Below are 23,907 nucleotides of genomic sequence, written 5' to 3'. Positions count from 1 at the left end.
CCAAAGACTTCTTATAATCTGGCTCAGTTTGCCTAACCTCCTTTGTGACTTGATTGCAGATAAGTTTATATCTGCCACAGGCATCTGTATCACCTGACAATTTATAAGCAATCCCATGCATCTTTCTTCTCTGCCATGAGTCTCATTAGTTCATCTGATATCCATTTAGTTCTAAGCATTGAATGGTATTTCTTAGTTGATATAAAAAGCCTAACACTCCTTATGATTATGTCCCTAAATACTTCTTATTTAGAATTTGCTATAGCATATTTTGATTACTGTCACCAACCACCAGTTGGTGACACTAATCATCAGTTGGCCCTACTGCACAGAATTTAAAAATTGTCTGAGACTGCTGTAGCCACCTTTATAAAAGCAAAAGCCCTTCGATTTACCCTTGATGGTAGGTTATATGTTTAAATAAATTCCATATCAATACACATGATCACTGCCACCTAGAGGTTCTTTTATCTGCAGATTCTTAATGCATAAAGATAAGCTGTTGATAAATCAGATCAAGAGTATGATCTAACATGCTGCTGTAGAAAGCAATCATCCAATAAATCCACAAATGTCTTTCCAGTGTGTTGGTGAGCTAAGAACATAACCCCACTCTGCACCCTGTAATGTACCTGTGGAGCTGATGAAGAATGGGCCCATATCCTTTATGACTGTCCCAATTACCATCCCCACAGATGTAGATTATAGTTCCAAAACTGGAACTAAAAATCACAGAGATGAGCAACTACTCATCTCTGATGACATGCATTACATGGCCTTCTCTGAATTCTCTCAAAATGTTTTTGAGACCAGGAGAAGCAACCATGCTATAAGTATCCAGATTGTAACATCCACCCCACCCCAACTCAGACTAGCCTGCATACCTCATTGAGATACTGGCTGAAATAGACAAACTCAAAAAAGACTGGCCTGTTAGAAAGTGTTTCCTATCCAGTCAGAATGTATAAATTTGATATTAACATTTGTCATGAGTAATATCTATGGTTATCTGTATTAATGTTTGTAAATATGTATTATTAATGTATAATTATGTACATTTTATGGAATGAATGGTTCATTATTCAGGAGTATGAGAATTTTTAAGTTTCATAGTGTGCATGTGTCGTTTGTTATTTTGCATGAGTGTATGTATTGTGTGAATGCTTGTATAAATGACAACTGTGTGCACAACTATCTTTGCTTGGTTAGAGGTATCTATCGCATCTGAGATGTTGCACATGATGGAGAGCTCTTGCCTGGGTGTTTGTTTCTTGGTGTATGACAGATCAAAGTGTTACCGTGTTCAAGAATCAGAGGGTGCATGAGTAATTATACAGACCTGTTAGATCGACTTCTCTTCAAAACAAAATAATGGAGTCAGTGATTAAAGTAATGCAGAACTACTAGAGAGGAATGCAGTTATACCTAGTCAGAGCATGAATTTTGTTAAGGGGTGGTCTTGACTGATTTGATTAGATACTATGATGCAATAACAAAGGAACTCAATGCAAAAAATAATTTCAGCATCATATACTTTGAATTCAGAAAAGCTCTGGATACTGTTCCAAAAAAAACACTACTGCACAAATTGGAGCAAATTACTGCTATGGATAAAGGGACAGTTGAGTGGGAGAAGACAAAGTTATCAATGGGCACTGCTCTTCTTAGACTACTGTTATTAGTGAAGTTCCCCAGAGTTCAGTGCTGGGGCCAGTGTTGTTTTTTATATTTATTAAGGATACTGGTGAAGGCATATCAGGCTTATTGTCTAAGTTCAGTGAGGGTGGTTAATGGCAGTAATCAGAGTATGGTGCTCCAATAAGATCTAGAAAAAAAAAAAAAATCAGGCAGATTGGCTGAGAAGGTTGTTTGTTTGTTTTTATGTTTGTTATTTGGAGCATTAGCAACTAAGGCCATATTGCTCCAGGAATATGCGGTGGTCATTCCCTGACCTTTCCGCATCCTCCGTAATGTGCTATGCACTGCTGCTCCTTCCCACCTGGCTACGGAGACGCCCGTTGGCTGAGAAGTGGCAATTGAAGTTTTAACATTGACAAATGCAAGGTACAACATATGGATAGTAGTAATCCCAGAATAACATACCACTTATGTGGTACCACACTCTGTACTTATTGTAGTGGAGAATGAAAAAGGCCTGGGAGTAAGTGTGTAGTCAGATATGAGTTTGCTGTGCAGGACAGCTCATGAGGATTTGTCAACAATGTAAAGGAAGTTTTCTAGCAGGGATGAAAACATGATTATCCCACTGTATAAAGAAATGGTTTGGCCATACCTTGAGTACTGCACACAGGTCAGGAAGAAGCATCATTTTAGGAACAATGTGGATCTGTTAGAACAAGTTCAGAGAAAGACAGTGATATTAATAAGAACAAAAGGGTGTGCTTACCAAGGAAGGCTTCACTTCTGCAAACTGCAGCATTTGGAGAAGAGAGGAGAATTGACTGAGGTGCTAAAAGGCATTGAATGGATTAAATAGGCTCAATGTTCAAAGTAGAAAAACAGACACTACCTTATTTAAATTCTAACAAACAAAGCAGCTTCCAATCCAGCAAATATATAAAAACTTTAGCCCGGCCCCCGGCACCACCACGCCCTGATGGGACTAATCATATACATCTTATATGAAATTAAAGATTCCATAAATTAAAAAGAATTTGGGGAAAAAAAATTCTTTCAAAACATAATCAGATGTGTGGGATAGTTTTCTACACAAAACTGAAATGTTCATAATGTAACTATATATGAGCATTTCTTAATTTTTATCTTACTGATAAATTTAAATCTAAAACAGTTTTCATATCAGTGTATATTTTTAATAGTTTTAAAATAAAATAAAAAAAACTCTTAACCTAAGTTTTTAATACTACAAAGTACAGATGTCTAATGACACAATAGCAATTAGCTATTTCTCTCTGAATTTATTTATTTTTTCCTTAGTCAACAACACCAAACACTATAAGAATGAATTATATTCCTAATAGCAATAGTTATGGTTTTCATTATAAAAACTTGGCTACTCATAAATATTTTCTGTTATTTATTTTTCTTTTACTGAAGGCATATCAGACAAAGGTTTGCTGGGTGGTTAATGACAGTAATCAGAGTATGATACTGCAGCAAGATCTAGAAAAATTAAGCAGATTGGCTGAGAAGTGGCAATTGAAGTTTAACATTGACAAATGCAAGGTACAACATATGGGTATTAGTAATTCAAGAATAACATACCAACTATGTGGTACCACACTTTTACTGGTGAACAATACAAAATACTGGTTAACAGTGCTGTAATTCTTGTAATACTATTAACCAGAAATAAATTTAAAATAAATAAAATATAATGATAACTTTTATTTTCTAAATTTTCTCATAACATCATTCAGTAGTATAACTACCCTTTTTCGGGCCCGGAGCAAAAAACATGTTCGAGCCCCTACTTAATTAATGAAAATTGCAAAAACAGGAGACAGCCAAAGGTGCCGGGTCCCTAAAGGGCCTGGGAGTAATTGCCTTGCCTGCCTACATGGTAGCTATGCCACTATTTTTGAGGCTTCATATAACACTCCCTCACAAAGTGATCTCCTACAAAACTATTACACAGAATATGCAAGCGAATGAGAAAATTTCTCTAAATGATTATTGAATACTATTGGCTTGGCACAAGCATAAGGACTGCTGTAAATCAAATTTTATGTAAACCTGAGACCAAAATAAATGTTGTTTGGGTTGTCATATACAGGGTGTTTCAGTTAAATGTTTCGGAACTTCTAAGAGGGGTAGGGTACAGCCTGACAACTCGAAATCATATAGCAATGTGGGGTCGGAAATGCTTTCCTGAAGCGGTGTTGTACACAGAAGCACCATAAAGAAAAGAGACCGTAAGTGAGAAATCGTTTTAATAATACATGAAAAGAAGCAAAAGGTACATGGATTAAAGTAAGTGTTCGAAGTTTCTTCCACGGGCTACAATGCACGCCTCACATCTCCGACGCATGGACATCCGAACATTCTGGAATACTTCAGGCGAATTTCGAATTTCTTCGGCAGCTACTGCGATTCTTGCAACCAGCTCCTCAGCATTGTCAACAGGGGTGTCATAAACTAGCGATTTCATATGACCCCAGAAATAAAAATCAAGACATGATAGGTCGGGTGACCGAGCAGGCCAACGCATGGGACCACCACGTCCGATCCACTGTTGACCAAATGTGACATCCAGGTAGTTACGAACATCTCCGCTATAATGGGCAGGGGCTCCATCGTATTGGAACCACATTGTCTGTTGCGTCGATGCAGAAATCTGTTCATCTCTCAAAAGTTGTGGCAATACTTGCTGCAGAAAGATCAAGTAGATAGGTCCGGTTAGACCTATCTACTTGATAATCCATGTACCTACGGTAATCCTTGTACCTTTTGCTTCTTTTCATGTATTATATTAAAACGATTTCTCACTTACAGTCTCTTTTCTTTATGGTGCTTCTGTGTACAACACCGCTTCAGGAAAGCATTTCCGACCCCACATTGCTATATGATTTCGAGTTGTCAGGATGTACCCTACCTCTCTTAGAAGTTCTGAAACGTTTAACTGAAACACCCTGTATATGCTAACTACCTTTTGCATGTATTATCCTGAAAGTATTCTATTTCAAAAAAATTTTGATTTCAAGCCATAGTATATGGTGATGGGATTCTGTCATATATCATAAACAAAACTGCCACTTGTTCTAACTGCATTTTTCGGGAACATATCATTTATGATAATCCACAACTATGCAAGTACAATTTGCTAAATGACATGTTAATTTCATACACCACTGGTTGCTGATAAACGGTCTCCAACAGAAAAGAAAAGATGTCTTCTTATCACATTTGTTGTACTGTCACTACAGTGAAAATACTTCATTGCTAATTCAAATTTCAGAATTTTCTTGAAAGATATAAAGACATGATCTCAGCCAGCTCAGAGAACAAAATCTTTCTACATGACAGATGCAATAAAAGCACTAGGTAACTTTCTATCTCCCAAAACCCCACAGGGTTACCACATTACAAGTTACGCCAATACTGTGCACAATCAAAAAATAGTGGCAATGAACATATAAAGGAGTACAAATTAATATGGATAATAATTGCACATTTATGATATTTCCTCCTAATTTCATAAGATTTAATGTAAACAGTTTCTTTAGAATATCAAACAAGTTGTTTTAGAATTTTACATTATAACATCACAAATTTATGCCTAAACCTTAGAAATACAATATCTGATATTCAAATATAATCTTATTTTAACATTATATTAAAAAAAAAAGCCATCACAGAAAAAAAAAATTAGCAAATCTTATGCTGAGAACATTTTACAATACATTACTGGAACTATGTACTTTATATCAGTTTTTTTTTTTTTTTTTTTTTTGTAGTTGTTGGCGCACCGGCTTCTGTGGCCATAATGCACCTCCCAAGGTTTTTGCAGTACTTTGATCCAAGCCCGAGGCAGGATTCGAACCCATGTTATATCAGTTATGAGGATGGTTATGAGGACAACTGCAAAATTGAGTCATTATTTGCAACTATGCATGTAACACAAAATCAATATACGAAAATTTATTTCATGTTAGCTGGTACCTGAGTGCACCACGTGTTTCCAGTGTGTGACTCAAAATGGCACCTATGTTGTGTGAAAAGTGTCAAGATTTAGATGACAGAACTTATCTGACAGCAAGTTGGAAATTTTTCTGTCTGTTGATCACAATGTTTTATTACAAAGAACAATAAAAACAAAAAGTTATTTTAACTCAGGGGTGTGGCAAGGGGCAAAGTAACCTATTTCCAGTCATCCACTGTCCAATGGCTCGATTCCAGTGCTCCTACTGTAGTTAAATCTGTTTGTGATAGGCCATCAGCGGACTACGTAGAGTGAACCACTACAATATGCTAGTTCTGACACAGTCTGCCTGCATTTAAATGCCTCAAGTCAGCCCCTACGCTGTACTGCATGGTCACCTGCTCCACTGTGGAAAGTCTTTTCCATGAATGGCATGTCAGATCCTCCTCTTGCCTCTTTGTTCAACAATACACGACTGAGCTACATGGAACCTCTGAATGTTTATCCACAGCTGGTCCACTCTTGATACATATGAAACATGTCCATATGGGAACACTGATCAAAGGTAAACTTTATCATAGCTGCTTGTCCCCACACCAATCTGACCCTTTTGAATTTGGATTGTCTCTAGCCAATATTTTGCATAGAAAACTAGTCTAATAAATGTTATAATGACAGTCTCTACACCTACCGTATTTCCCCATGTATAAGATGCACCTTAACTTTGGGGCCTGAAATTTGGAAAAAGATGTATTACATAAAGTTATTGAACTCAAGTTTTATTCATCATAAAATTCATACAACTCATCACTGTCAAAATTCTCATCCATTAGCTTGTCCTCATATATTGCCTCGTCCTAAGCTCCATCTATGGCATTTGAAATGCCACACTTCTTAAATGACTTGACAACGATCTCAATCTTGATATTATCTCAGGATCTTTTCACCCAGGTACAAACTTCTCCTATAGTTGGTTTCTTCACTCTTCCTGCTGGTGTCAAATTGTCCCCAGAAGACTTCATCCATTGGTTCCATTCGTCTCTCATGGCAGCTTTGAAGGGTTTGTTAATGCTGACATCAAGTGGTTGCAGCTGGGATGTAAAGCCTCCAGGTATGACAGCAAGTTTTGTTTTTTGCTCTGCAGCAATCTTCTTTGTATTTTTTGTTATGTGTGCCCTGAACTGATCAAGCACCAATAGGACAGGTTTGCATAAGAGCCCACCTGGTCTCCTGCTCCAAACTTTCTCAAACCATATCTTCATCCCATCCTGATCCATACAACCCTTGTCATGAACGTGGACAATCACTCCTCGGGGAATGTCTTCTTTTGGCATTGTTTTGCGTTTGAAAATCAGCATAGGAGGCAGCTTGGTTCCATCGGCACAACAAGCTAGAACAACTATATAATGGCTCTTTTCATGTCCACTTGTCTTCACAGTTAGTTTTCACCCCCTTCTTATCAAGTTCTGTTACTTGGGACATCAAATTGAAGGGGAAATTTGTTCATATTTGCAATCTGTCCCAATTCAAACTGATGTGTTTTCCGACATTGAATGACAAAACGATGAAATTCAAGGACCTTCTGCTCATAGCTTTCAGGCATCTTTTGGGCAAGTCTGGTGCGTGTACGCATGCTTAGTCCACTCCGTTTCATGAACCTGAAGCACCAATTGTGTCCTCCTTTGAAATCAGTAACTTCTTTTTCATCAGAAATTCTTCTTGCCTCATGCTGAACCATCTTTGTGGACACAGGAATTCCAATTGCCCTTTGCTCCTCAACAGAGGCGGATTTAATGGCGGGTGCGCGCCCTGGGCGCCGACTTCTGAAGGGCCCACGCAAAACCCCAACAAATTAGTTGAACATATTAGTTCAAAACTCTGTGATTATTATTATGCTATTATTAATTATATTATACATATATTATATTCAAATTTTATTGGAAATAAAACATTAATAGTACATAATATTTTTTATTTATTTAAAAAATTGGTTAACATGTATTTTTATTTTCCCTGTCTCTCTCTTTTTTTTAAGGGGCCCAATATTTTCTTCTGCGCCCGGGGCCTCAACCGACCTTAATCCGCTCCTGCTCCTCAATCCATATCTTCAATTCCCTCTCTAAATCAGGCCATTTTGCTGATTTGCCTCTAATGGCCTTCTTCTGCCGTGGCGTTTTCAGTAGGGTTTCTTCTTCCTGTAGCCAGTCTCTGAGTGTTTTCTCAGTTGGAGGAGGACCAAACTTACATTCAGCAGTACGATTTCCATTCCTTTTGCAAACTGGATCACTTTTAACTTGAATTCAGCACTGTACGAAAATCTTTTCTGAGCCATTTCTGGGAAGAATGTGGCAAAACGTAACCTAATATACTGGTAACAAGTGCGAAACAACGAGCGCAAAGACAAGCATGAAAAAGCGGGAAATGCAAGTAAAAAAAATTTGCAACCACTGTATAAGATGCACCCAGTTTTTAGACCCCAAATTTTTCGAAAAAAGGTGCATCTTATACATGGGGAAATACGATACATACAGGTAATGCACTATAGGCAAGTGACTGAGGCAAATATTATGCATGGTGATGGTTTGGAAGGTTGTTCCAATGGAAAACTCTGTTTATCTAACTTTTACTACTTTCATTTGAACAACCCTACATGACTGCAATAAAACTTCAATACATAAATTTGAGAGTGCAAACATAATCAACTTGGACTATTTCCTTATAACGTACAGTTAACCATGGGGTCATGCTGAGCAATATGGTCTAAGTTGCTGTTGCACTGTCACCAGATTTGGTTCTATCTTATCCACCAATGTAATGCTTATGTTCAATGACACTTCACATTGTTACATACTATTGGAAATGTTAATCTCATATTCCTACTTAAAGTGGCTAATTAGCCTTCTGAAACTGGAGCAGATAGTATCCCCTACTGCTGCCTCAAAATTGTTAGCTTTTTCTTCCTAGATATTGTGGAAATTTTTTACAAAGTCTCACTCGAGCTTGTCTGGAAATGCTACAGAGTGGAAATGCTCCAGAGACTCCTGTCCCCAAGCAAGCAAACCAACTGAAGCAAAAGGACTTCAAGTCTATCTTTATTTACTCTCATTTACTAAAATTTTTTAACAAAATTCTCTTTAAACCACTTTCTAGGCATATTTTTCCTTCTAGACCACCATCAATTCACTATGGCATCGCAGCACATTCAACTGAAATGCATGTTCTTCTTCTTCTACTTCAGCTCACTTCCATGATTTAAGCAACTTGGCAAAAAAAAAAGGAGAATCTGCAGTGCTTCTTCCTTGTTATCACTGATGCCTTCGACTTGGTTGCTGCTGGTCCTCCGACAGCTCTACTCCAAAACTACCACTGCATATCAAGACTTGTTGAAAGTAGATCAACAGTTACTTCTCATTATGAAGGTATTCACAATATGAGATATAATTAAAATGATGCATTAAAACTACCTTGGTAGTAGAAATGATGTGTGTGCATCACCCATACATAATTAAACTCCTTCATACTCTTAGGCATTTAGTCACGAAATATCTTTTAGATTAAACCACACACATCATCAGGCATCTCTCAATGTGGAGTTATACTTCACAACTGGGTTGTCACTATTGCAACAACAGGGTACCGTCACCCACTGATGAGAAGCCAATAAGCTTCAAAACAGTGCCATCTGGGTGGTGGTATCTGTCAAGAAAAAGTAACGAGTCTTCTCCATAGGTGGAGCGTTACTTATTCGAGGTAGTGCAATACCATGCCAACTCGTTGTGAAGGTATTCATAATATGAGATATGATTAAAACGATGCATTAACACTACTTTAGTAGTAGAAATGATGCGTGTGCATTACTCATGCATAATTAAACTCCTTCAATTACAATCTGGCTGAAATTTCTGTTTATCTGTTCAGCACACACATTTTTTCCCCTCCAATTTATATTTATGATCTTTCGTATGTGTCAGCCGAGAAAGAGCAAAGTCGGCATTAGTTAGCATTTAGTTTACCCAATCTTTTAAAACTTGAAACATTTCAAATTTCACGAAGATACCTAGGCGGCAATTTACAATACCAGTCTTTTTTGATAAGGGGCTTACTGCCAATAAATCGCGATTACATCACATATAAACGAAAAAGATAAATAAAATAATTGCAGACACATCCTTTTATTTATGTTTTAATTTTTGTTATTCGTTACTGATGAGTGTTAATAAAAAAATTTTTAAAAATCGCTACAAGAATTTCAATTCCAGCATTACTGAACTTTCTCAGTCAGCATTGCTGAGCTTTCTGGGCTAAAGGCTTTGTAACATTATTGATATCGTACAATAAACAATTCGATAGGAGACCAATACACAAAGCCAACTGCATGAAAGAACAGATGATAAACAACTCAATTCATCCAACTTTATTAAATAAAACTCATAAAAACATTTTTCTTCTAAAAAGACGGTAAGCACTTACAACTTTAGTAATCAAGTTATTACCACACTCTTGCTTGAAGCAGACATTATTGCCTCTCTAATACAGCACCAGTGTTGCCAACTCTTAATAATACTTCCCGCATGCTTAAAATCCGCTATTTTTAACACTTAACCCGCCAACTTTTTAAATTTTCATTTGGGTTAAATCCTATTAATGGGCGCCATAAAAAAATTAAAGACCCTACATTATGTCCAGACAAAAACCTCCAAATTACATATGAAATGCAGTTTATTCTGAGGAAGAAGTCAAAAATAACAACTACCATTTAACGGAGTTGATGAATTTATGCAGTGGCAATATTAATCACTTGATTGCTTGGTTGGCGAAAAATCACATTTTGCAAAGTACAGCTTTTGGTTTTTTTTTTTTTTTGGTAGTTGTTGGCGCATAGGCTTCTGTGGCCATAATGCACCTCCCAAGGTTTTTTCAGTACTTTGATCCAAGCCCGAAGCGGGAATCGAACCCGCGACCTTTGGGTTGCTAGGCAGGCACTTTACCCACCCGGCTAGCCCGGTCGGCCCAGCTTTTGGTGAAGTTTGCAAACTTGAAATGCGGCTAACAAAAAGTAAATGTAAAACTGGTATGTTTAGATGGGGTTGTAAGAAACCTTGCCGTAAAACAAAGAGTATTAGACATAAATCATTTTTTGATGATAGTACATTAGCGTTATCTCAAAATTTATTATTTCTACACTTCTGGTCCTAAGATTGGTTTCAAGATCGCAATGCTCTTCATATCAATAAAATAATATCAATATCAATATCAATAAAAAAAAACCAAAACACTGTTATTGGAAAATGCAAAGATCTGAGGGAGATCCGTATGATATCAATAATTGATTAAGATAGTTAACATCAATTTCAACTCCGATAGATACCTATCGAAGTTGAAATTGATGAATCAGCATTTTTCAAAAGGAAATATATAATAACCCCAGGAACTCACATCTGGTGAGTATGGGCTTGGGATGCCCAGGGTCCTGAGCTGGATATCATCATGGTTCTTCTCTCTCTTGGTAATTCCCTTCTACTTCTTTCTCTCTCTCTCTCTCTCTCTCTCTCTCTCTCTCTCTCTCTCTCTCAATAATTCAGAATTTTTTTTTTTTTTTTTCGGCTGGTACAGCATAAGCCTCAGGCTTCCTTGCACCGTATAGCTAATAATAAAATAATAGACGACGACTAATAACACAATGGGTTTTTGGTGCATTCGAAAGAATTACCAAACGATGTTTTTTTAGTTCCGGTAGAAAATAGAGATAAAACAACTCTATTATCAATTGTAAGAAAGAGAATATTGTCAGGTACAAGAATCACCAGTGATGGATGGCCTGCATATAAAGATCTCTACCGAGACATTAATTATACCCATGGCGAGGTTATTCATCGCTATAATTTTGTTTCTCCAGATGAGTCAATTAAGACGAAGAAAAATAATCCAATGGCATTCCTTCGCGGTTTCAAAAAAGGGTGGGCTAATTCATTAGAATTTTTCCCACATTTTTAGATTTGATTCAATAATTTAAAGCTATGAACCAACGGTCATATCGTTTGACCGCGAGTGTAACTACGTATTGAAATTGTTGTGGTTCCCCTTAGGGGATCCCTGAATAACATAAAACCGATCCTTCGCTTTATAAAAAAAAAACTATTAAATAAGATATCCCTATTATGTTTACGATGTATATCAATAAAACATTTCAATTATGAAATATTTATATTGTTAAATAAATATTTCTTAATTTAAATGTTACATTGCCAAAATATATAAAATGCTAAACATATTTAAATTTTTACATTTAAACTCATTCCGCTATCCGCTATTACATATTTTAATCCGCCAAACCTGAAGCAATTCCGCTAAATCTAGTGGGAAAACCGCTAAATTGGCGACACTGTACAGCGCAGAGAAGTAAGATATGTTACTACTCTGTGTAATACAGTATATGCAACTTTGCTTTTCATATTTCCCATTTCCTGTGAAATGGGAAATATGAAAAGCAAAGTTGGCAGGTGGAAAGTATGATATTTCGCCTAAAGGCGATATTTTTGAGTTGATTACAAAACTCTTTCGTAACAAATATCAAATTTTATATCATCTCTAAAATAAGATTTTCAACTTCTATAAAATTCAAAACGCTGTGGTCATATATTGGAAAACTTTCAACTATATATAAAATTCGCCAATTACAAATCTCAATAAAAGAAAACACTGGGAAACTTCGCGACATCTCGAGAAAGGAGTAGTTGTTGATGATTTGAAGGATCTGGTACAAGGACTACGGCCTATTGTGCCTTTCAAGTTATAATTTCGATTTGTAAGTTTTTAGAGGTGAGAGAACATCCTTATGCTCTTTAGAAAAGAGAAGAATTCATTTAGGTTTGCTTTATTTCCCAAGTGTGCATCATTGTCATTTCCCAATATGTGCTTCATTGTTATAAGCATCTGTAAACTTCCATGAAATAAGAACATTGGCATTAGTAGAGGCATATGATGCAAAAAAAGGGCAAGCTTATATAGCAACAGCCACAAAAAAAAAAAAAAACCTTCCCATTTCACCCATCCATATACTCCAAATGTTTGCCTAGTTCTGCTCTGAACTTATTTAAGTTGCTGACGACCACTACAACAGATAGAAGTTTGTTCAAACTATCAACCACCCGCTGGCTAAAGGCGAATTTTCGCACATCTATTCTACAATTGTCTTTCCTCAATTTGAATTTATGCCCCCTCAGGTGAGTAAGCTGAACAAGAGGAAGAATCCCATTAGCATTCAGCTTGCTCAACCTATTCAAGGCCTTATACACATTATTATTATTATTATTATTATTATTAGCCATATGGTACAAGGAAGCCTGAGGCTTATGCTGCACCAGCCAAAAAAAAAAAAAAAAATTCCCCGAATTGCCCCCTGTGTGTGTGAGAGAGAGAGAGAGAGAGAGAGAGAGAGAGAGAGAGAGAGAAGTAGAAAGGCATCACCAAGAAAGAGAAGAATGATGATATCTAGCTCAGAACCCTGGGTTTGCCAAGCCCATACTCACCAGATGTGAGCCCCCGGGGTTAATTAGATTACCTCGCAGGTGTCTAGTCTCAAGACGCTGCAATTTACAGAAATTACTCCTTTCTTGGTAACACCAACCCTTTGTTCCACTCACAAGGGGACAATCACCCCCTTATCCCTGCTAGCAAAATTCCTGTATATCATTGACGAGACATCATGAGCAGCCTTTTTGCACTGTCAGAAAAATTCACATCTGAAAATTTCTAACCTTTCCTGCTGATAAGAGGAGCAGTAAAGTAAAGCATGTTTTACTTTCACCATGAGAACATTTCGGCAGTGAGTACACCATGGAAGGCTTTCACTTCTGAAAGCCCTCCATGGTGTACTCAAAAAAATATGAAAAGAAGAAGTGGTTCTTACAAGAACCACTTCTTCTTTTCTTATTTTCCCGGTGCTGGAAGTCCAGAAGGATGGCTGGGTCTTAATTTCCCTAAGTTTATTGTCGCTATGTCTTGTCATATATTTTTCCGTTGTGATTGGTAGGCTTTTCGTATAATTGTTTTGTTTTGTTTTGGTTTTGGTTTTATTGGCGCAAATTGTTTTGTAGTCTTGAACAGGGACCCTCCTATCAGTTACTTTTGAATTTATTCCTTATATTGATGCGTGATCTGCGTTTTCATTTGCAAATATTAACAATGAACCGAAATCCATCAGAATACCACTGTTTGTCATGTAGCTAGATAAGTTTAGATCTGATTTTATTATTATTATTAGCCATATGGTGCAAGAAAGCCTGAGGCTTATGCTGCACCAGCCAAAAAAAAATTCCCAAGTTACCTTGAGAGAGAGAGAGAGAGAGAGAGAGAGAGAGAGAGAGAGAGAGAGAGAGAAAAGAATGATGATATCCAGCTCAGGACCTGGGTGTGCCAAGCTCTATCCAGCTCAGGACCAAATGTGAGCCCTGGGGTTTGCTTCAGCATGGAAAGGAAATTGTGTATTTCATTCTGCATTGAGCTTATAGCATTAGCAACAGCATTAGTAGTGGCATACTCACCCAAGAAAGCAAGCTTATCCAGCATCAGCGACAAAAAAAAAAAAAAACAATTTTCATTTCATCTATCCATTCCCTCTAAACGTTTGCCTAGTTCTTTCTTGAATTTATTTAAGCTAACAACTTGCACAAAGACAGATGGAAGTTTGTACCAGCTATCAACCACTCATTGGCTGACAGCAAATTTATGCACATTTATTTTCCAACCGTCTTTCCTCAATTTGAATTTATGCTCACTCAAATGCATAAGCTCAGAAAGAAGAAAAATCTCATCAGCATTGAGTTTGCTCAAACTTTACCGATTCTCTAGAGACTGCAATTTGCACCACTAAAGCCTTTCATCGTAAGGGCGCTCTTCCCCCCCCCCACCAGTCTCGTTGCCCTGCTCTGTACTCGTTCTAACAGTTCTACATCCTTACTAAAATGTGGCCTCCAGACCTGAATGAAGTACTCAAGGTGTGAGCCCTGACCAATGCCTTATACAAAGGGATAATCCCCTTCGTATCCCTACTAGCGAAATTGTGTATATCATTGACAAACCCCATGACCTGCTCTGACACCTGTCTGCACTGCTCAAAGAACATCATGTCTCACTGCATAATTACATCCGGGTCTCTTTCATTTTCCACTGCCCTGAGCGCAGTACCACACAGTTGATATGTTACTCTGAGGTTACTGCTACCCATATGCAGTACTTCACATTTGTCAATATTACACTTCGGTCGCTACCTCTCAGCCCATATTTGAAGAGTAGGAGTTTATTTTAGACCTAATAATTCTAATGAATTCAACAAAGAATTGTACAGAGAAATAGAATGGGCCAGTAAATCAGATTATTATTATTATTATTATTATTTCTCCCTGATTGGGGGATTCCACTCTCCGTGACGGGTACTACTACCAAATACACAGGATCGTTGTAATATTTGGTGTTTCTGTTGGTCGAGGAACTCTCTGACTATCCTACAGGTGTTCAGGATTGACACTTTCTGGAGTTCCTTGTAGGTGTTCTCCGGGAGATCTATTGCTGCTAGGCTTCTATGTAGGGTCTTTGGAATCATACCAGTGGCTGACACGATGATCGGGATGATGGTTACTTCTTGCATATGCCACATTTCCTTGACCTCATGTCTCAGGTTCATGTACTTCCTAATTTTTTTTCCTCGTGGGTTTTTCTGGATATTGTTAGTTTTGGGTACCACTATGTCAATCAGATAGGTAGCCTTTTCCTCCTTGTCCACAAGGATTATGTCCAATCTGTTGTGCTGGATGGTCTTTTCCGTTATTATAGCGCGGTCCCAGTACAGCTGGTGGGTTGGGGTCTCTAGTACTGCCTGGGGTTCGTACTTGTAGTATGGTACACTTTCTTTGGTCAACTGGTATTTCCTCGCTAGCTTCTATGTATTATCCTGTCTACGAGCGTACTCAGTCTGAGTGATCACCTTGAATCCCCCTGTGATGTGTTGGATCGTTTCTGAGGCCAAGTGGCATCGTCGACACGTGTCATCGACATTCCGCGTTCCTTTGCGATGTATTTTCTATAATTTCTTCTGTTGATTACCTGGTCTTGGATGGCCAGCATGAATCCTTCAGTCTCGGGGAAGAACGTCCCTCTTGTGAGCCATGCATTGGAAGCAATGTTATCGATGTCATCTTGATGGAAGTCATTGTAGTGTCTGCCATGGAATGTCTCTTCTTTGCCCATTTTTTTCTAGTTTCGTTTCTTGTGCCGTCTGGGCGGGAGGGGTGTTCTCACTTAGGTTGAGTGGCATATACCACTTATCTATCTTCCTTTTGGCCTGGTGGAGTGGTGCTGTGTTCTCGAAGTAATCCTTCACGTTAACTGTGGCTGTTTTCTTTTGGTCTATCAGGGCCCTTCCTCCTTCTTTCCGAGCTATTGTTAGTCTCTCCACTGTTGACTTTGGGTGGTGTTGGCGGTTCTTCGTCTTTCGCAGGATATCCTCTAACTCGGGGTTAGTCCCCAAAGGAGTATGCTAGTACTGGAGCTGCATAAGTGTTTATGGCTTTAACTGTGTTCCCTCTATTCAATTTTGCTTTCAGCAGATTTCTGTGTGTCTGATGATAATTTTCGGTCAGGCATTTCTTGATTTCCTTATGCTCTAGCTGCTGAGCCGGCATCATCCCTGGGTATTTGTCGGTATCTCCTTCTGTCATAGCTTCGATCTCTTTACCAGTCAGCAGCTGGTAGTTCCGGCCGATTAATTTTCCCTGGTCAGTGTGCGGGTCTTGTATTGTCTAGACCAAATTCCATCCTGATGTCCTTGCTGAATTCTTAGGTGATTCGGAGTAGTTGCTGGAGTTGCTTCTCGGTTGCCGCGTAGCGCTTGATGTCAAAAAACTGCACATCAAAATTTTGACTCAACACTCAATAACTCATTTGCCATCTCGTTTCGATACGATATTGTCAATTTAAGGAACACTTAAAATTTAAGTTACATTGGTGCAATCGGCCATTTTAATCAATTTACCCGTGAAGTTTCGCATACCTACTTAAAAAATCTAATGTCATTTTTTTCCCTATAATGTAAAGATCTCTTGGTCAATGTAATTTGATACACCATGTAGGTATTATTAATATAATTATTGAAATAGTAATTATTTACCCTAATTTCACTGTAACACTGTATGTGTATCAAAAATAACAATATCTATTTTATTTATTTGAATTTTCAGTAAGCCCTTCCCCCGGGAGATGCCGGGGTGATCGTAAAAAATTTACAGTCGTTTTTTGTTTTTTGTTTTTTTTTAATGGGGGGTTGTTAAATCATTTTTATTTATAGAACAAAAATGTAATTATTTTTTTATTTAAAGGGGTGTTAAATAATTTTTTGTAGTGGTTTCGTTCTGGGGGGGGTTACCGAATTTTCAATAAAGTTTTATTCTTAGTGTTAAAAATAAAATAATACGGCTGAAACTTTTATGGTAAAACATGCGTACTTTTACAGTTATCGTTCTTTTTTTACTTTACTCCATAAATTGCAGATGTCTGGCCATGTATATAAATACCTTAGCGGTGCAGAAAAACGAAAAAAAGTAAGGGAAACCACGGAAAAATTAAACAAAATGCAGAAGATAGATAATTTTTTTCCAACGACAACCGCAAGCCAATCCACGTAATGTACCAGCTGAATTGAGTGAAGATTGCCCTGCTTCATTGGATCTGGCAAGAACAAATGACGATCAAGACCATCAAGTTATGGAAAATGAAGCAGTAAGTCCAGAAACAAACTCATTTGTTTACGAAGGTTCAAGATTAGATTCCTCAGTTATTTCGCAACAGTGTCCAACAGACCGTGCAAATTTTTCAGAAAATATTTCTGATGCAGACAAACGTATAATAATAACTTCAGGTCCATGCCAATCTAAAGGTCCCTTTCCGATTACTGTACAAAATAATAGGTCGAGGTCATTTTCTGAATTTTATTATAGTAAAACAACAAAAGCTGGTCTTAAAGTACAAGTTACGTGGCTATGTTATTCTTTAAAAAAATCAGATTTTGTGTATTGTGAACCATGTTGGTTATTTGGAGATCGCTCTAATGCAGATTTAAAAAAATCTTGGATAAACGACATATCTGACTGGAAAAATTTATCTAATAAAATTAAAAGACACGAAGCTTCCTCTGTTCACATTTCTGCTTGTATAACATGCGATCTTTGGCGCACAAATAAAACAATTGATGCTGATAGTAACCGGTAGAACTAAAGAAAAAAATTTCTGGAGACAAGTTTTGAAACGCATTATTCATGTTACATTAGTATTAAGCAGTTGCAGCATAGCATTCAGAGGTCACCGAGAAAATCTGAATGATAAAAATATAAAACGTGGAATCTATTTGTCTATAATTGAGCTTCTATCAAACTATGATCCCATATTAAAGGAATTAATTTCAAAACGTAATTACCGGTCAACATATTTGAGTCCAACTATTCAAAATGAAATTATTTGTCTTTTATCTGAGAAAGTCAAAAATGTTATTATTGATGAAATAAAGTCTGCCCCGTGTTTCTCCGTAATCACGGACACTACCCTGGATGTCACAAAAACGGATCAGATGAGTCAAATATTTCGTTGTGTTACTGTAAAAACAGAAAATGATATCCCATCAGAAATCATTATAAATGAGCGATTTTGGGGATTTTATAATATAAAAGACCAATCAGCTAGCAAAATTGAAAGTGACATTATTAATCCAAAGGGCTAGATTTACAGAACTGCCGAGGTCAAGGATATGATGGTGCCGCAACAGTGAGGGGGGGGGGGGGGCATATAGCGGTGTGCAATCGAGAATATTACAAAAAGTTCCAAATGCCTACTATGTTCATTGCGCGGCACATAACTTAAACTTAGTAATTAATGATGCTCTGAAAAAAGTAGCTGACGTATCTTTTATTTTATGACATAATTGAAAATGTATTTACTCATTTTTTGCGGATAGTATTGTACGATGGGATCTATTGAATCAGAAACAGAATGTAGATGCAAATGATAGCGCTAGCGCTATATCACCAATTACTCTAAAGAAACTGTGTCCAACGCATTGGTCATCAAAGTTTGATTGTTTACTAGAGTTGCACTATAGATTTACAGATGTCCTAAAAACGTTAGTAAAAATAATATTAGTGTCTAAAAAAAAAGACGAAATATGCCAGACAATTGGCTTGCAAAAAAAAAATGGAAACGTTAGAATTTGTTTTCCTTTTGGTATTAAATTACAAAATATTGGAATCAATTAATTTAACTTCAAAGTTACTGCAACAAAAAAATATAGATCTCGGTCAGGCAATGTGTCAATTAGAGACATCTTTAAATTCTATGGTTTTTCTAAGAGATAATTATGAAGAAAGTAAAAGTTTTGCGTTTTCTTTAGCAAGATCTTGGGAAATAAATTTAAATTTTAGTAACAAACGCAATAGGAAAGTTAAAAAAATGTTTGAAGATTTAGCTCAAGACGAACGACTTCAAGATTCTGAAAGACGGTTTAAAGTTGATATATACTATGCAACAACAGACATTGTGATACATCAATTAAAATCTAGATTTCTTAATACAAAAAATGTTGTAGATAGTTTCAAAATTTTGCAACCAAAAACACTCTTATCTTTCAGCGACGAAGCTCTGCAGCAAGCGGCTGTAGAATTTCAAAACCGATACAATAAAGATATTTCTGATTACTTTCCACAGCAGCTATTAAATTTAAGATCATCTTTAGGACAAGAAATTTCAAAAATTAATTCAATTCGGGACTTGTGCAACCTTATTTTAATTAAAAACACGTCGTTATCTGCATTTGTTACAGACGTTATAATGGCATGTTTTATATTCCTGATCTTGCCGGTTACTGTGGCTGGTGCTGAAAGGAGTTTTTCAAAATTAAAACATATATAAGGAACACAATAGGCCAATATCGATTTGTCCGTCTTAAGCATAGAAAACGGTGTAGCGAATTCTGTCCATTTCAACGAAATTATAGATATTTTTTCGACTAAAAAGGCTAGGAGACAAAATTTTCATTAAAGTTTAAAATATTTGTTATAAAACTTTTTTTGTGTATATAGACTAGATTTAACATATACAGTTGGTTACTTATTACATACAATGATTTTGATTTGTTTTAAAATTACTCCAAAACTATTATACGTGTGTATGTGTATTTTTGGCCTGCGGTGTTTATTTATGTTTGTGTATATTTTATTATGTATTTTATTTATTTTTTTTCGGTCATTTATATCTGCACGTAATATATGTCATGTATATATTTATTATTGTTACTGTGGTTTTATGTTCATGCATATTTTAATTCAAATCTTATTATTTATAGATATTATTCATTTACTTAAGGCTTGAATCTTTGTTAATGTGAATAAAGAGTGCTTTCTACCTAGTTAGCTTTATTTACTTCGTAGATATACAGTAAATTTTTTTCACCGATAATTTTGTATATACAAATTTGTATTTCTGTTGATCTTAATCTGTAATTAAAGCTATTGGGTTTTGTTCTACAATAATAAAAAATAGGGTTTGATATAAATTCGATATTTATTTTTTAATACATCATTTATACAGTACCTTCAAAAATGTATTCATTATATTTATTAGTTCTATAGAGGCAGAGGAGGAGTTATGGATGGTTTCAATTTTTTTTAATCTTCTCGTGTTTATATTTTTTACATCTGTTTTTGCAATTAATTAAGAAGGGGCCCGAACGCGTTCTTTGCCTCTGGGCCCGAAAAAGGGTAGCTACCCCACTGCACACTACATCTACTATCACCCTCAGTGAGCGATCAGAGAGAAAACTGGATAACCAATTACAAAAAACAGTTGGAAAACCATAAGATGGAAACTTGTTTAGAAGACCTTTATGCAAAACACAGTAGAAAGCCTTTGAGATATCAAGAGCAACTGCTTGTGTTTCACCCAACTTTTCCATTGAATTTATCCCTAAATGGGTAACACAAGCCAGAATATCACCAGTGGATCGACACTGAAGGAATCCATACTGGCGATCATTGATCAGACGAAAAGTTTCTAGGTAGTTTAAGAGTTGGCGGTTAATTGATTTCTCCATTACTTTAGAAAGAGTAGAAGTAATTGCAATGGGACGCTAATTGGATGGGAAGGAATTGTCACCCTCTTTAGGAACTGGCTGGATATGAGCAAATTTCCAAGCAGAAGGAAAAACACCTTTGGAATAAGAAAGTGAAAAAAGGTGGCAAAGAACAGAAGTAAGTTCAGGAGCACAGGTTTTGAGAACAAGTGGAGAAACACCATCGGGACCTGGAGCTTTCTTAGCATCAGGATTCCTCAAAATCCTTCTGACATCCTTTTGACAGAAGACCACAGGGGGCATTGAATGGAGCGTGTTGGGAATGGTGGGAGGTGCTTTACCAAGATCATTAATACACGAGTTGGAAGAAAAATGGGATGCTAGCAGGTCAGCTTTATCCTTGGCTGAAGTGACAACAGAACCATCTGGTTTGGACATAGGTGGGAGCAGAGATGGGCAAAAGTTGCGGCCAATAGCTTTGGCAAGAGACCAGAATGCTCGGCTACCATTAGGGCAAGAAGCAAGTTTTCTACTCTCTAGCTTGTTCGAAATCTAGTTTGGACTGTTTTATAACTGCTTTACAATTGTTGCGGGCTTTGGTGTAGGCACAAAATGAAACTGAAGAATTGGAAACAAGCCAATTACGATATGCAACGTTCTTCTCTTGTACAGCCTTAGCATATTTATTGGAAAACCAAGGTTTAGATAAAGGACGAGATTTCAAAGTGGTGTGTGGAACAATGGATTCCATTCCTACAGGAATAATTTAGTGACACGACCTGAGCAAACACTGACATCCGAAGTTTTGAAACAGTAATCCGACCAAGGAAAAGAAGAAAAGAAATTTCGCAGGTCATCACATTTTGCATTCTTCTAATACCAAACAATAAGAGGTTCGGAATAGTCATGAAATAAAGGCTCCATTGGAGAAGGGGCAATCACCAAGTTGTGATCTGATGTGCCTTAAGGACCACTGACGTCGACCGTGAGAAAAAGATCAAGCGTGTTGGCTGTATGGTTTGGATTGTCCAGTATTCTTGCAGATAAATGAACAATCTGTGCAAGGTCATTAGTAATTGCAAATGGCTCAGCATCTCGACCAGCTGGGTCGGTGTGACTAGAAAACGGAAGGCAGCTGGAAAATTACTTCACTGTTAGGAAAGTTGGACTGGAGAAAGTCAAGTTGCAAAGAGAGGAAGTCCAAGAGCTCCAAATGATTAGTGGAGTTGGGAGTACGGTAGAGACAACAGATGAATTTGACAGAATTAGGTAGAGAGATTTTAAGCCAGAGGAGATTCCAAATTACCAAGTCTCTGACAGCGAACATCGCCATGGACAAGTACCACCTTTGAGGAGAAAGGAATCATCCAGCGAATAATTTGGGCAGCTGAGATGAGCAGTAGTTGAATCAACGGATAACTGAGTTTCTGTCAAAAAAGTACATCGGGTTTCGCAGACTGCAAGTGGAAATGGACATCGTTGAGATTAAATTGAGACCACGTATATTTGTGAAATGAACTAGGAAGTGTTTGGGAGTTTAGATCCTTTCGCAGATAAGCTTACTCTATTAGTTTGACAATTCATGGTGTATTCAATAGTAAGAAAACGTGTCGGGGGGAACATGTTGTATGAAGTAATGAAATTTTTGGATATGGCGTACACATGGTAAGAATATACCCAAATCCTTGACATAACGTGGCCTCGACAATGCCCCCACCCCGCATACACGGTACTCGGATTCCCTCCAGTCACTATCTGGCAGAGTAGAGGTAGCAAGATTATACATTAGTTGATCCGGAAGCCTCCTACAGAGCACCAATAGGTTCGGTCCATACTATTGGTTGGTGATCAGGTTTTCTTGATGGCATTAATAGCTTCTAATTTTTTACTATCATGAGACCGTTACAGTATCAGTTGGGATACTTCGCTGGTTTTGGTATTAGGTGCATCTTTTTTTTTGAGGCTGATAAGGTTGCTTTAACCCAGTTGGCCAGAGAGGTGTTCGGTGGCATTGACACATTTGCTTGAACTGCAGTTGAAAGATAGCTTCGCGTGCGAGACGCATAGGATAGACTGGGCAAGGTCAACATAATTTTTCTGTGTGCTTCAGGATATGTGACTCTACTACGTTCTATTTTGTATCTTTGAATTTTCTTTCCGGTTTTCCGCATATCACATGATAAAAAAAAAGCAGGGTAGGTTACTTTGAAGTTAAGCCACACGGGAGTTGAGGCTGAGCAACCTGCTTGTGTATGATCCTTAGAGCCACTTATAGGATAGATGGCATCACCTCTGCACACCTGCAAGAATGGCCATATTTCTTGCATTTTAAACAATGAAGAGAATTCGGGATGTACAGCCGAATTCGGTAGTTTAAATAGCCAGCTTTTACTGCGGATGGTAAGTTAGAAGTGCTGAAAGTTGAAATGATTGATCAAGTTGAACAAGATTTCCACCTTTTTTAATCATTATTAGTTTTGCACTTATTACATTTTGATTACTAAGTTCCTGAACTAATTCCTGCTCAGACACTGCAAGAAAGTCCCACGCTCTGATTACGCCTTCAGATGAATTTACAGTATTGTGGACAGTAACAGATACTGGTAATCCAACAAATATTGTTGTCTTTAATAGCCACTCAGAATGTTTGATATTCTGATAGTAGTATCTTCACCATTTTTTGTGATCCTGCAATATATTTCAAATATTTTTGGATCATAATCATCAGCCATTTTCAATCCACTGCAGAATGAAGCCCTCTCCAACAACTTTCCAGTTCCTTCTGTTTTGTGCAATGGCCATCCATTTACTACCCACGAACTCGTGAATTTCATCTGTCCATCTCCGTCGTTGTCTTCCAGGAGGTTTTCTACTAGCTCCTCTTGGGTACCATTCTATTATTTTCTTAGTCCATCTGTCATCATGTCTTCGACGTATGTGTCCTGCCCAAGACCATTTTAGTTGGTAAGAATGTCCTTTTCTTGAGTTTGCTGCCTAATCCATGTGTTTCTCTTCTTATCTAACAGTCTGATTCCTAATGTAATTCGTTCCATTCTTCATTGCGCAGAAATAAATACAAGATGCTCGAAAACACGACAACAGTATGGAGTATATTTAAGCCTAAACAGGCTTACTCAGGATACTCCGTTATCCTAAACAGGCCTGACAGTAGTGA

General features: G+C 37.3%; 2 protein-coding genes across 2 annotated transcripts in view; one reads left to right on the top strand and one right to left on the bottom strand.

The window, feature by feature from the left end:
- The window catches only part of mre11 (double strand break repair nuclease mre11), a 70,544-nt gene extending 60,399 nt beyond the window's left edge, over positions 1 to 10,145 (bottom strand). The window contains exon 1 of the mRNA XM_090378430.1: positions 10,094 to 10,145. The gene's annotated coding sequence lies outside the window, so the exon portion shown is untranslated. The remainder of the gene's footprint in view (positions 1 to 10,093) is intronic.
- Positions 10,146 to 18,970: 8,825 nt separating this feature from the next.
- On the top strand, positions 18,971 to 19,573 carry LOC150083197 (uncharacterized). The gene has a single exon (XM_090378429.1). The coding sequence runs from the start codon at positions 18,971 to 18,973 to the stop codon at positions 19,571 to 19,573; it is 603 nt and encodes a 200-aa protein (XP_090234555.1).
- Positions 19,574 to 23,907: the final 4,334 nt, after the last annotated feature.

The sequence above is a fragment of the Mastigoproctus giganteus genome, chromosome 7 (assembly GCF_048544385.1).
Source record: "Mastigoproctus giganteus isolate SK-2022 chromosome 7, ASM4854438v1, whole genome shotgun sequence".
Lineage (NCBI taxonomy): Eukaryota > Metazoa > Arthropoda > Arachnida > Uropygi > Thelyphonidae > Mastigoproctus > Mastigoproctus giganteus.
This window is presented reverse-complemented; position numbering and strand designations above follow the sequence as displayed.

Coding starts and splice junctions, on each gene's coding strand:
- LOC150083197 (XM_090378429.1), top strand. CDS start 18,971: ATGTGTCAATTAGAGACATCTTTAAATTCTATGGTTTTTCTAAGAGAT.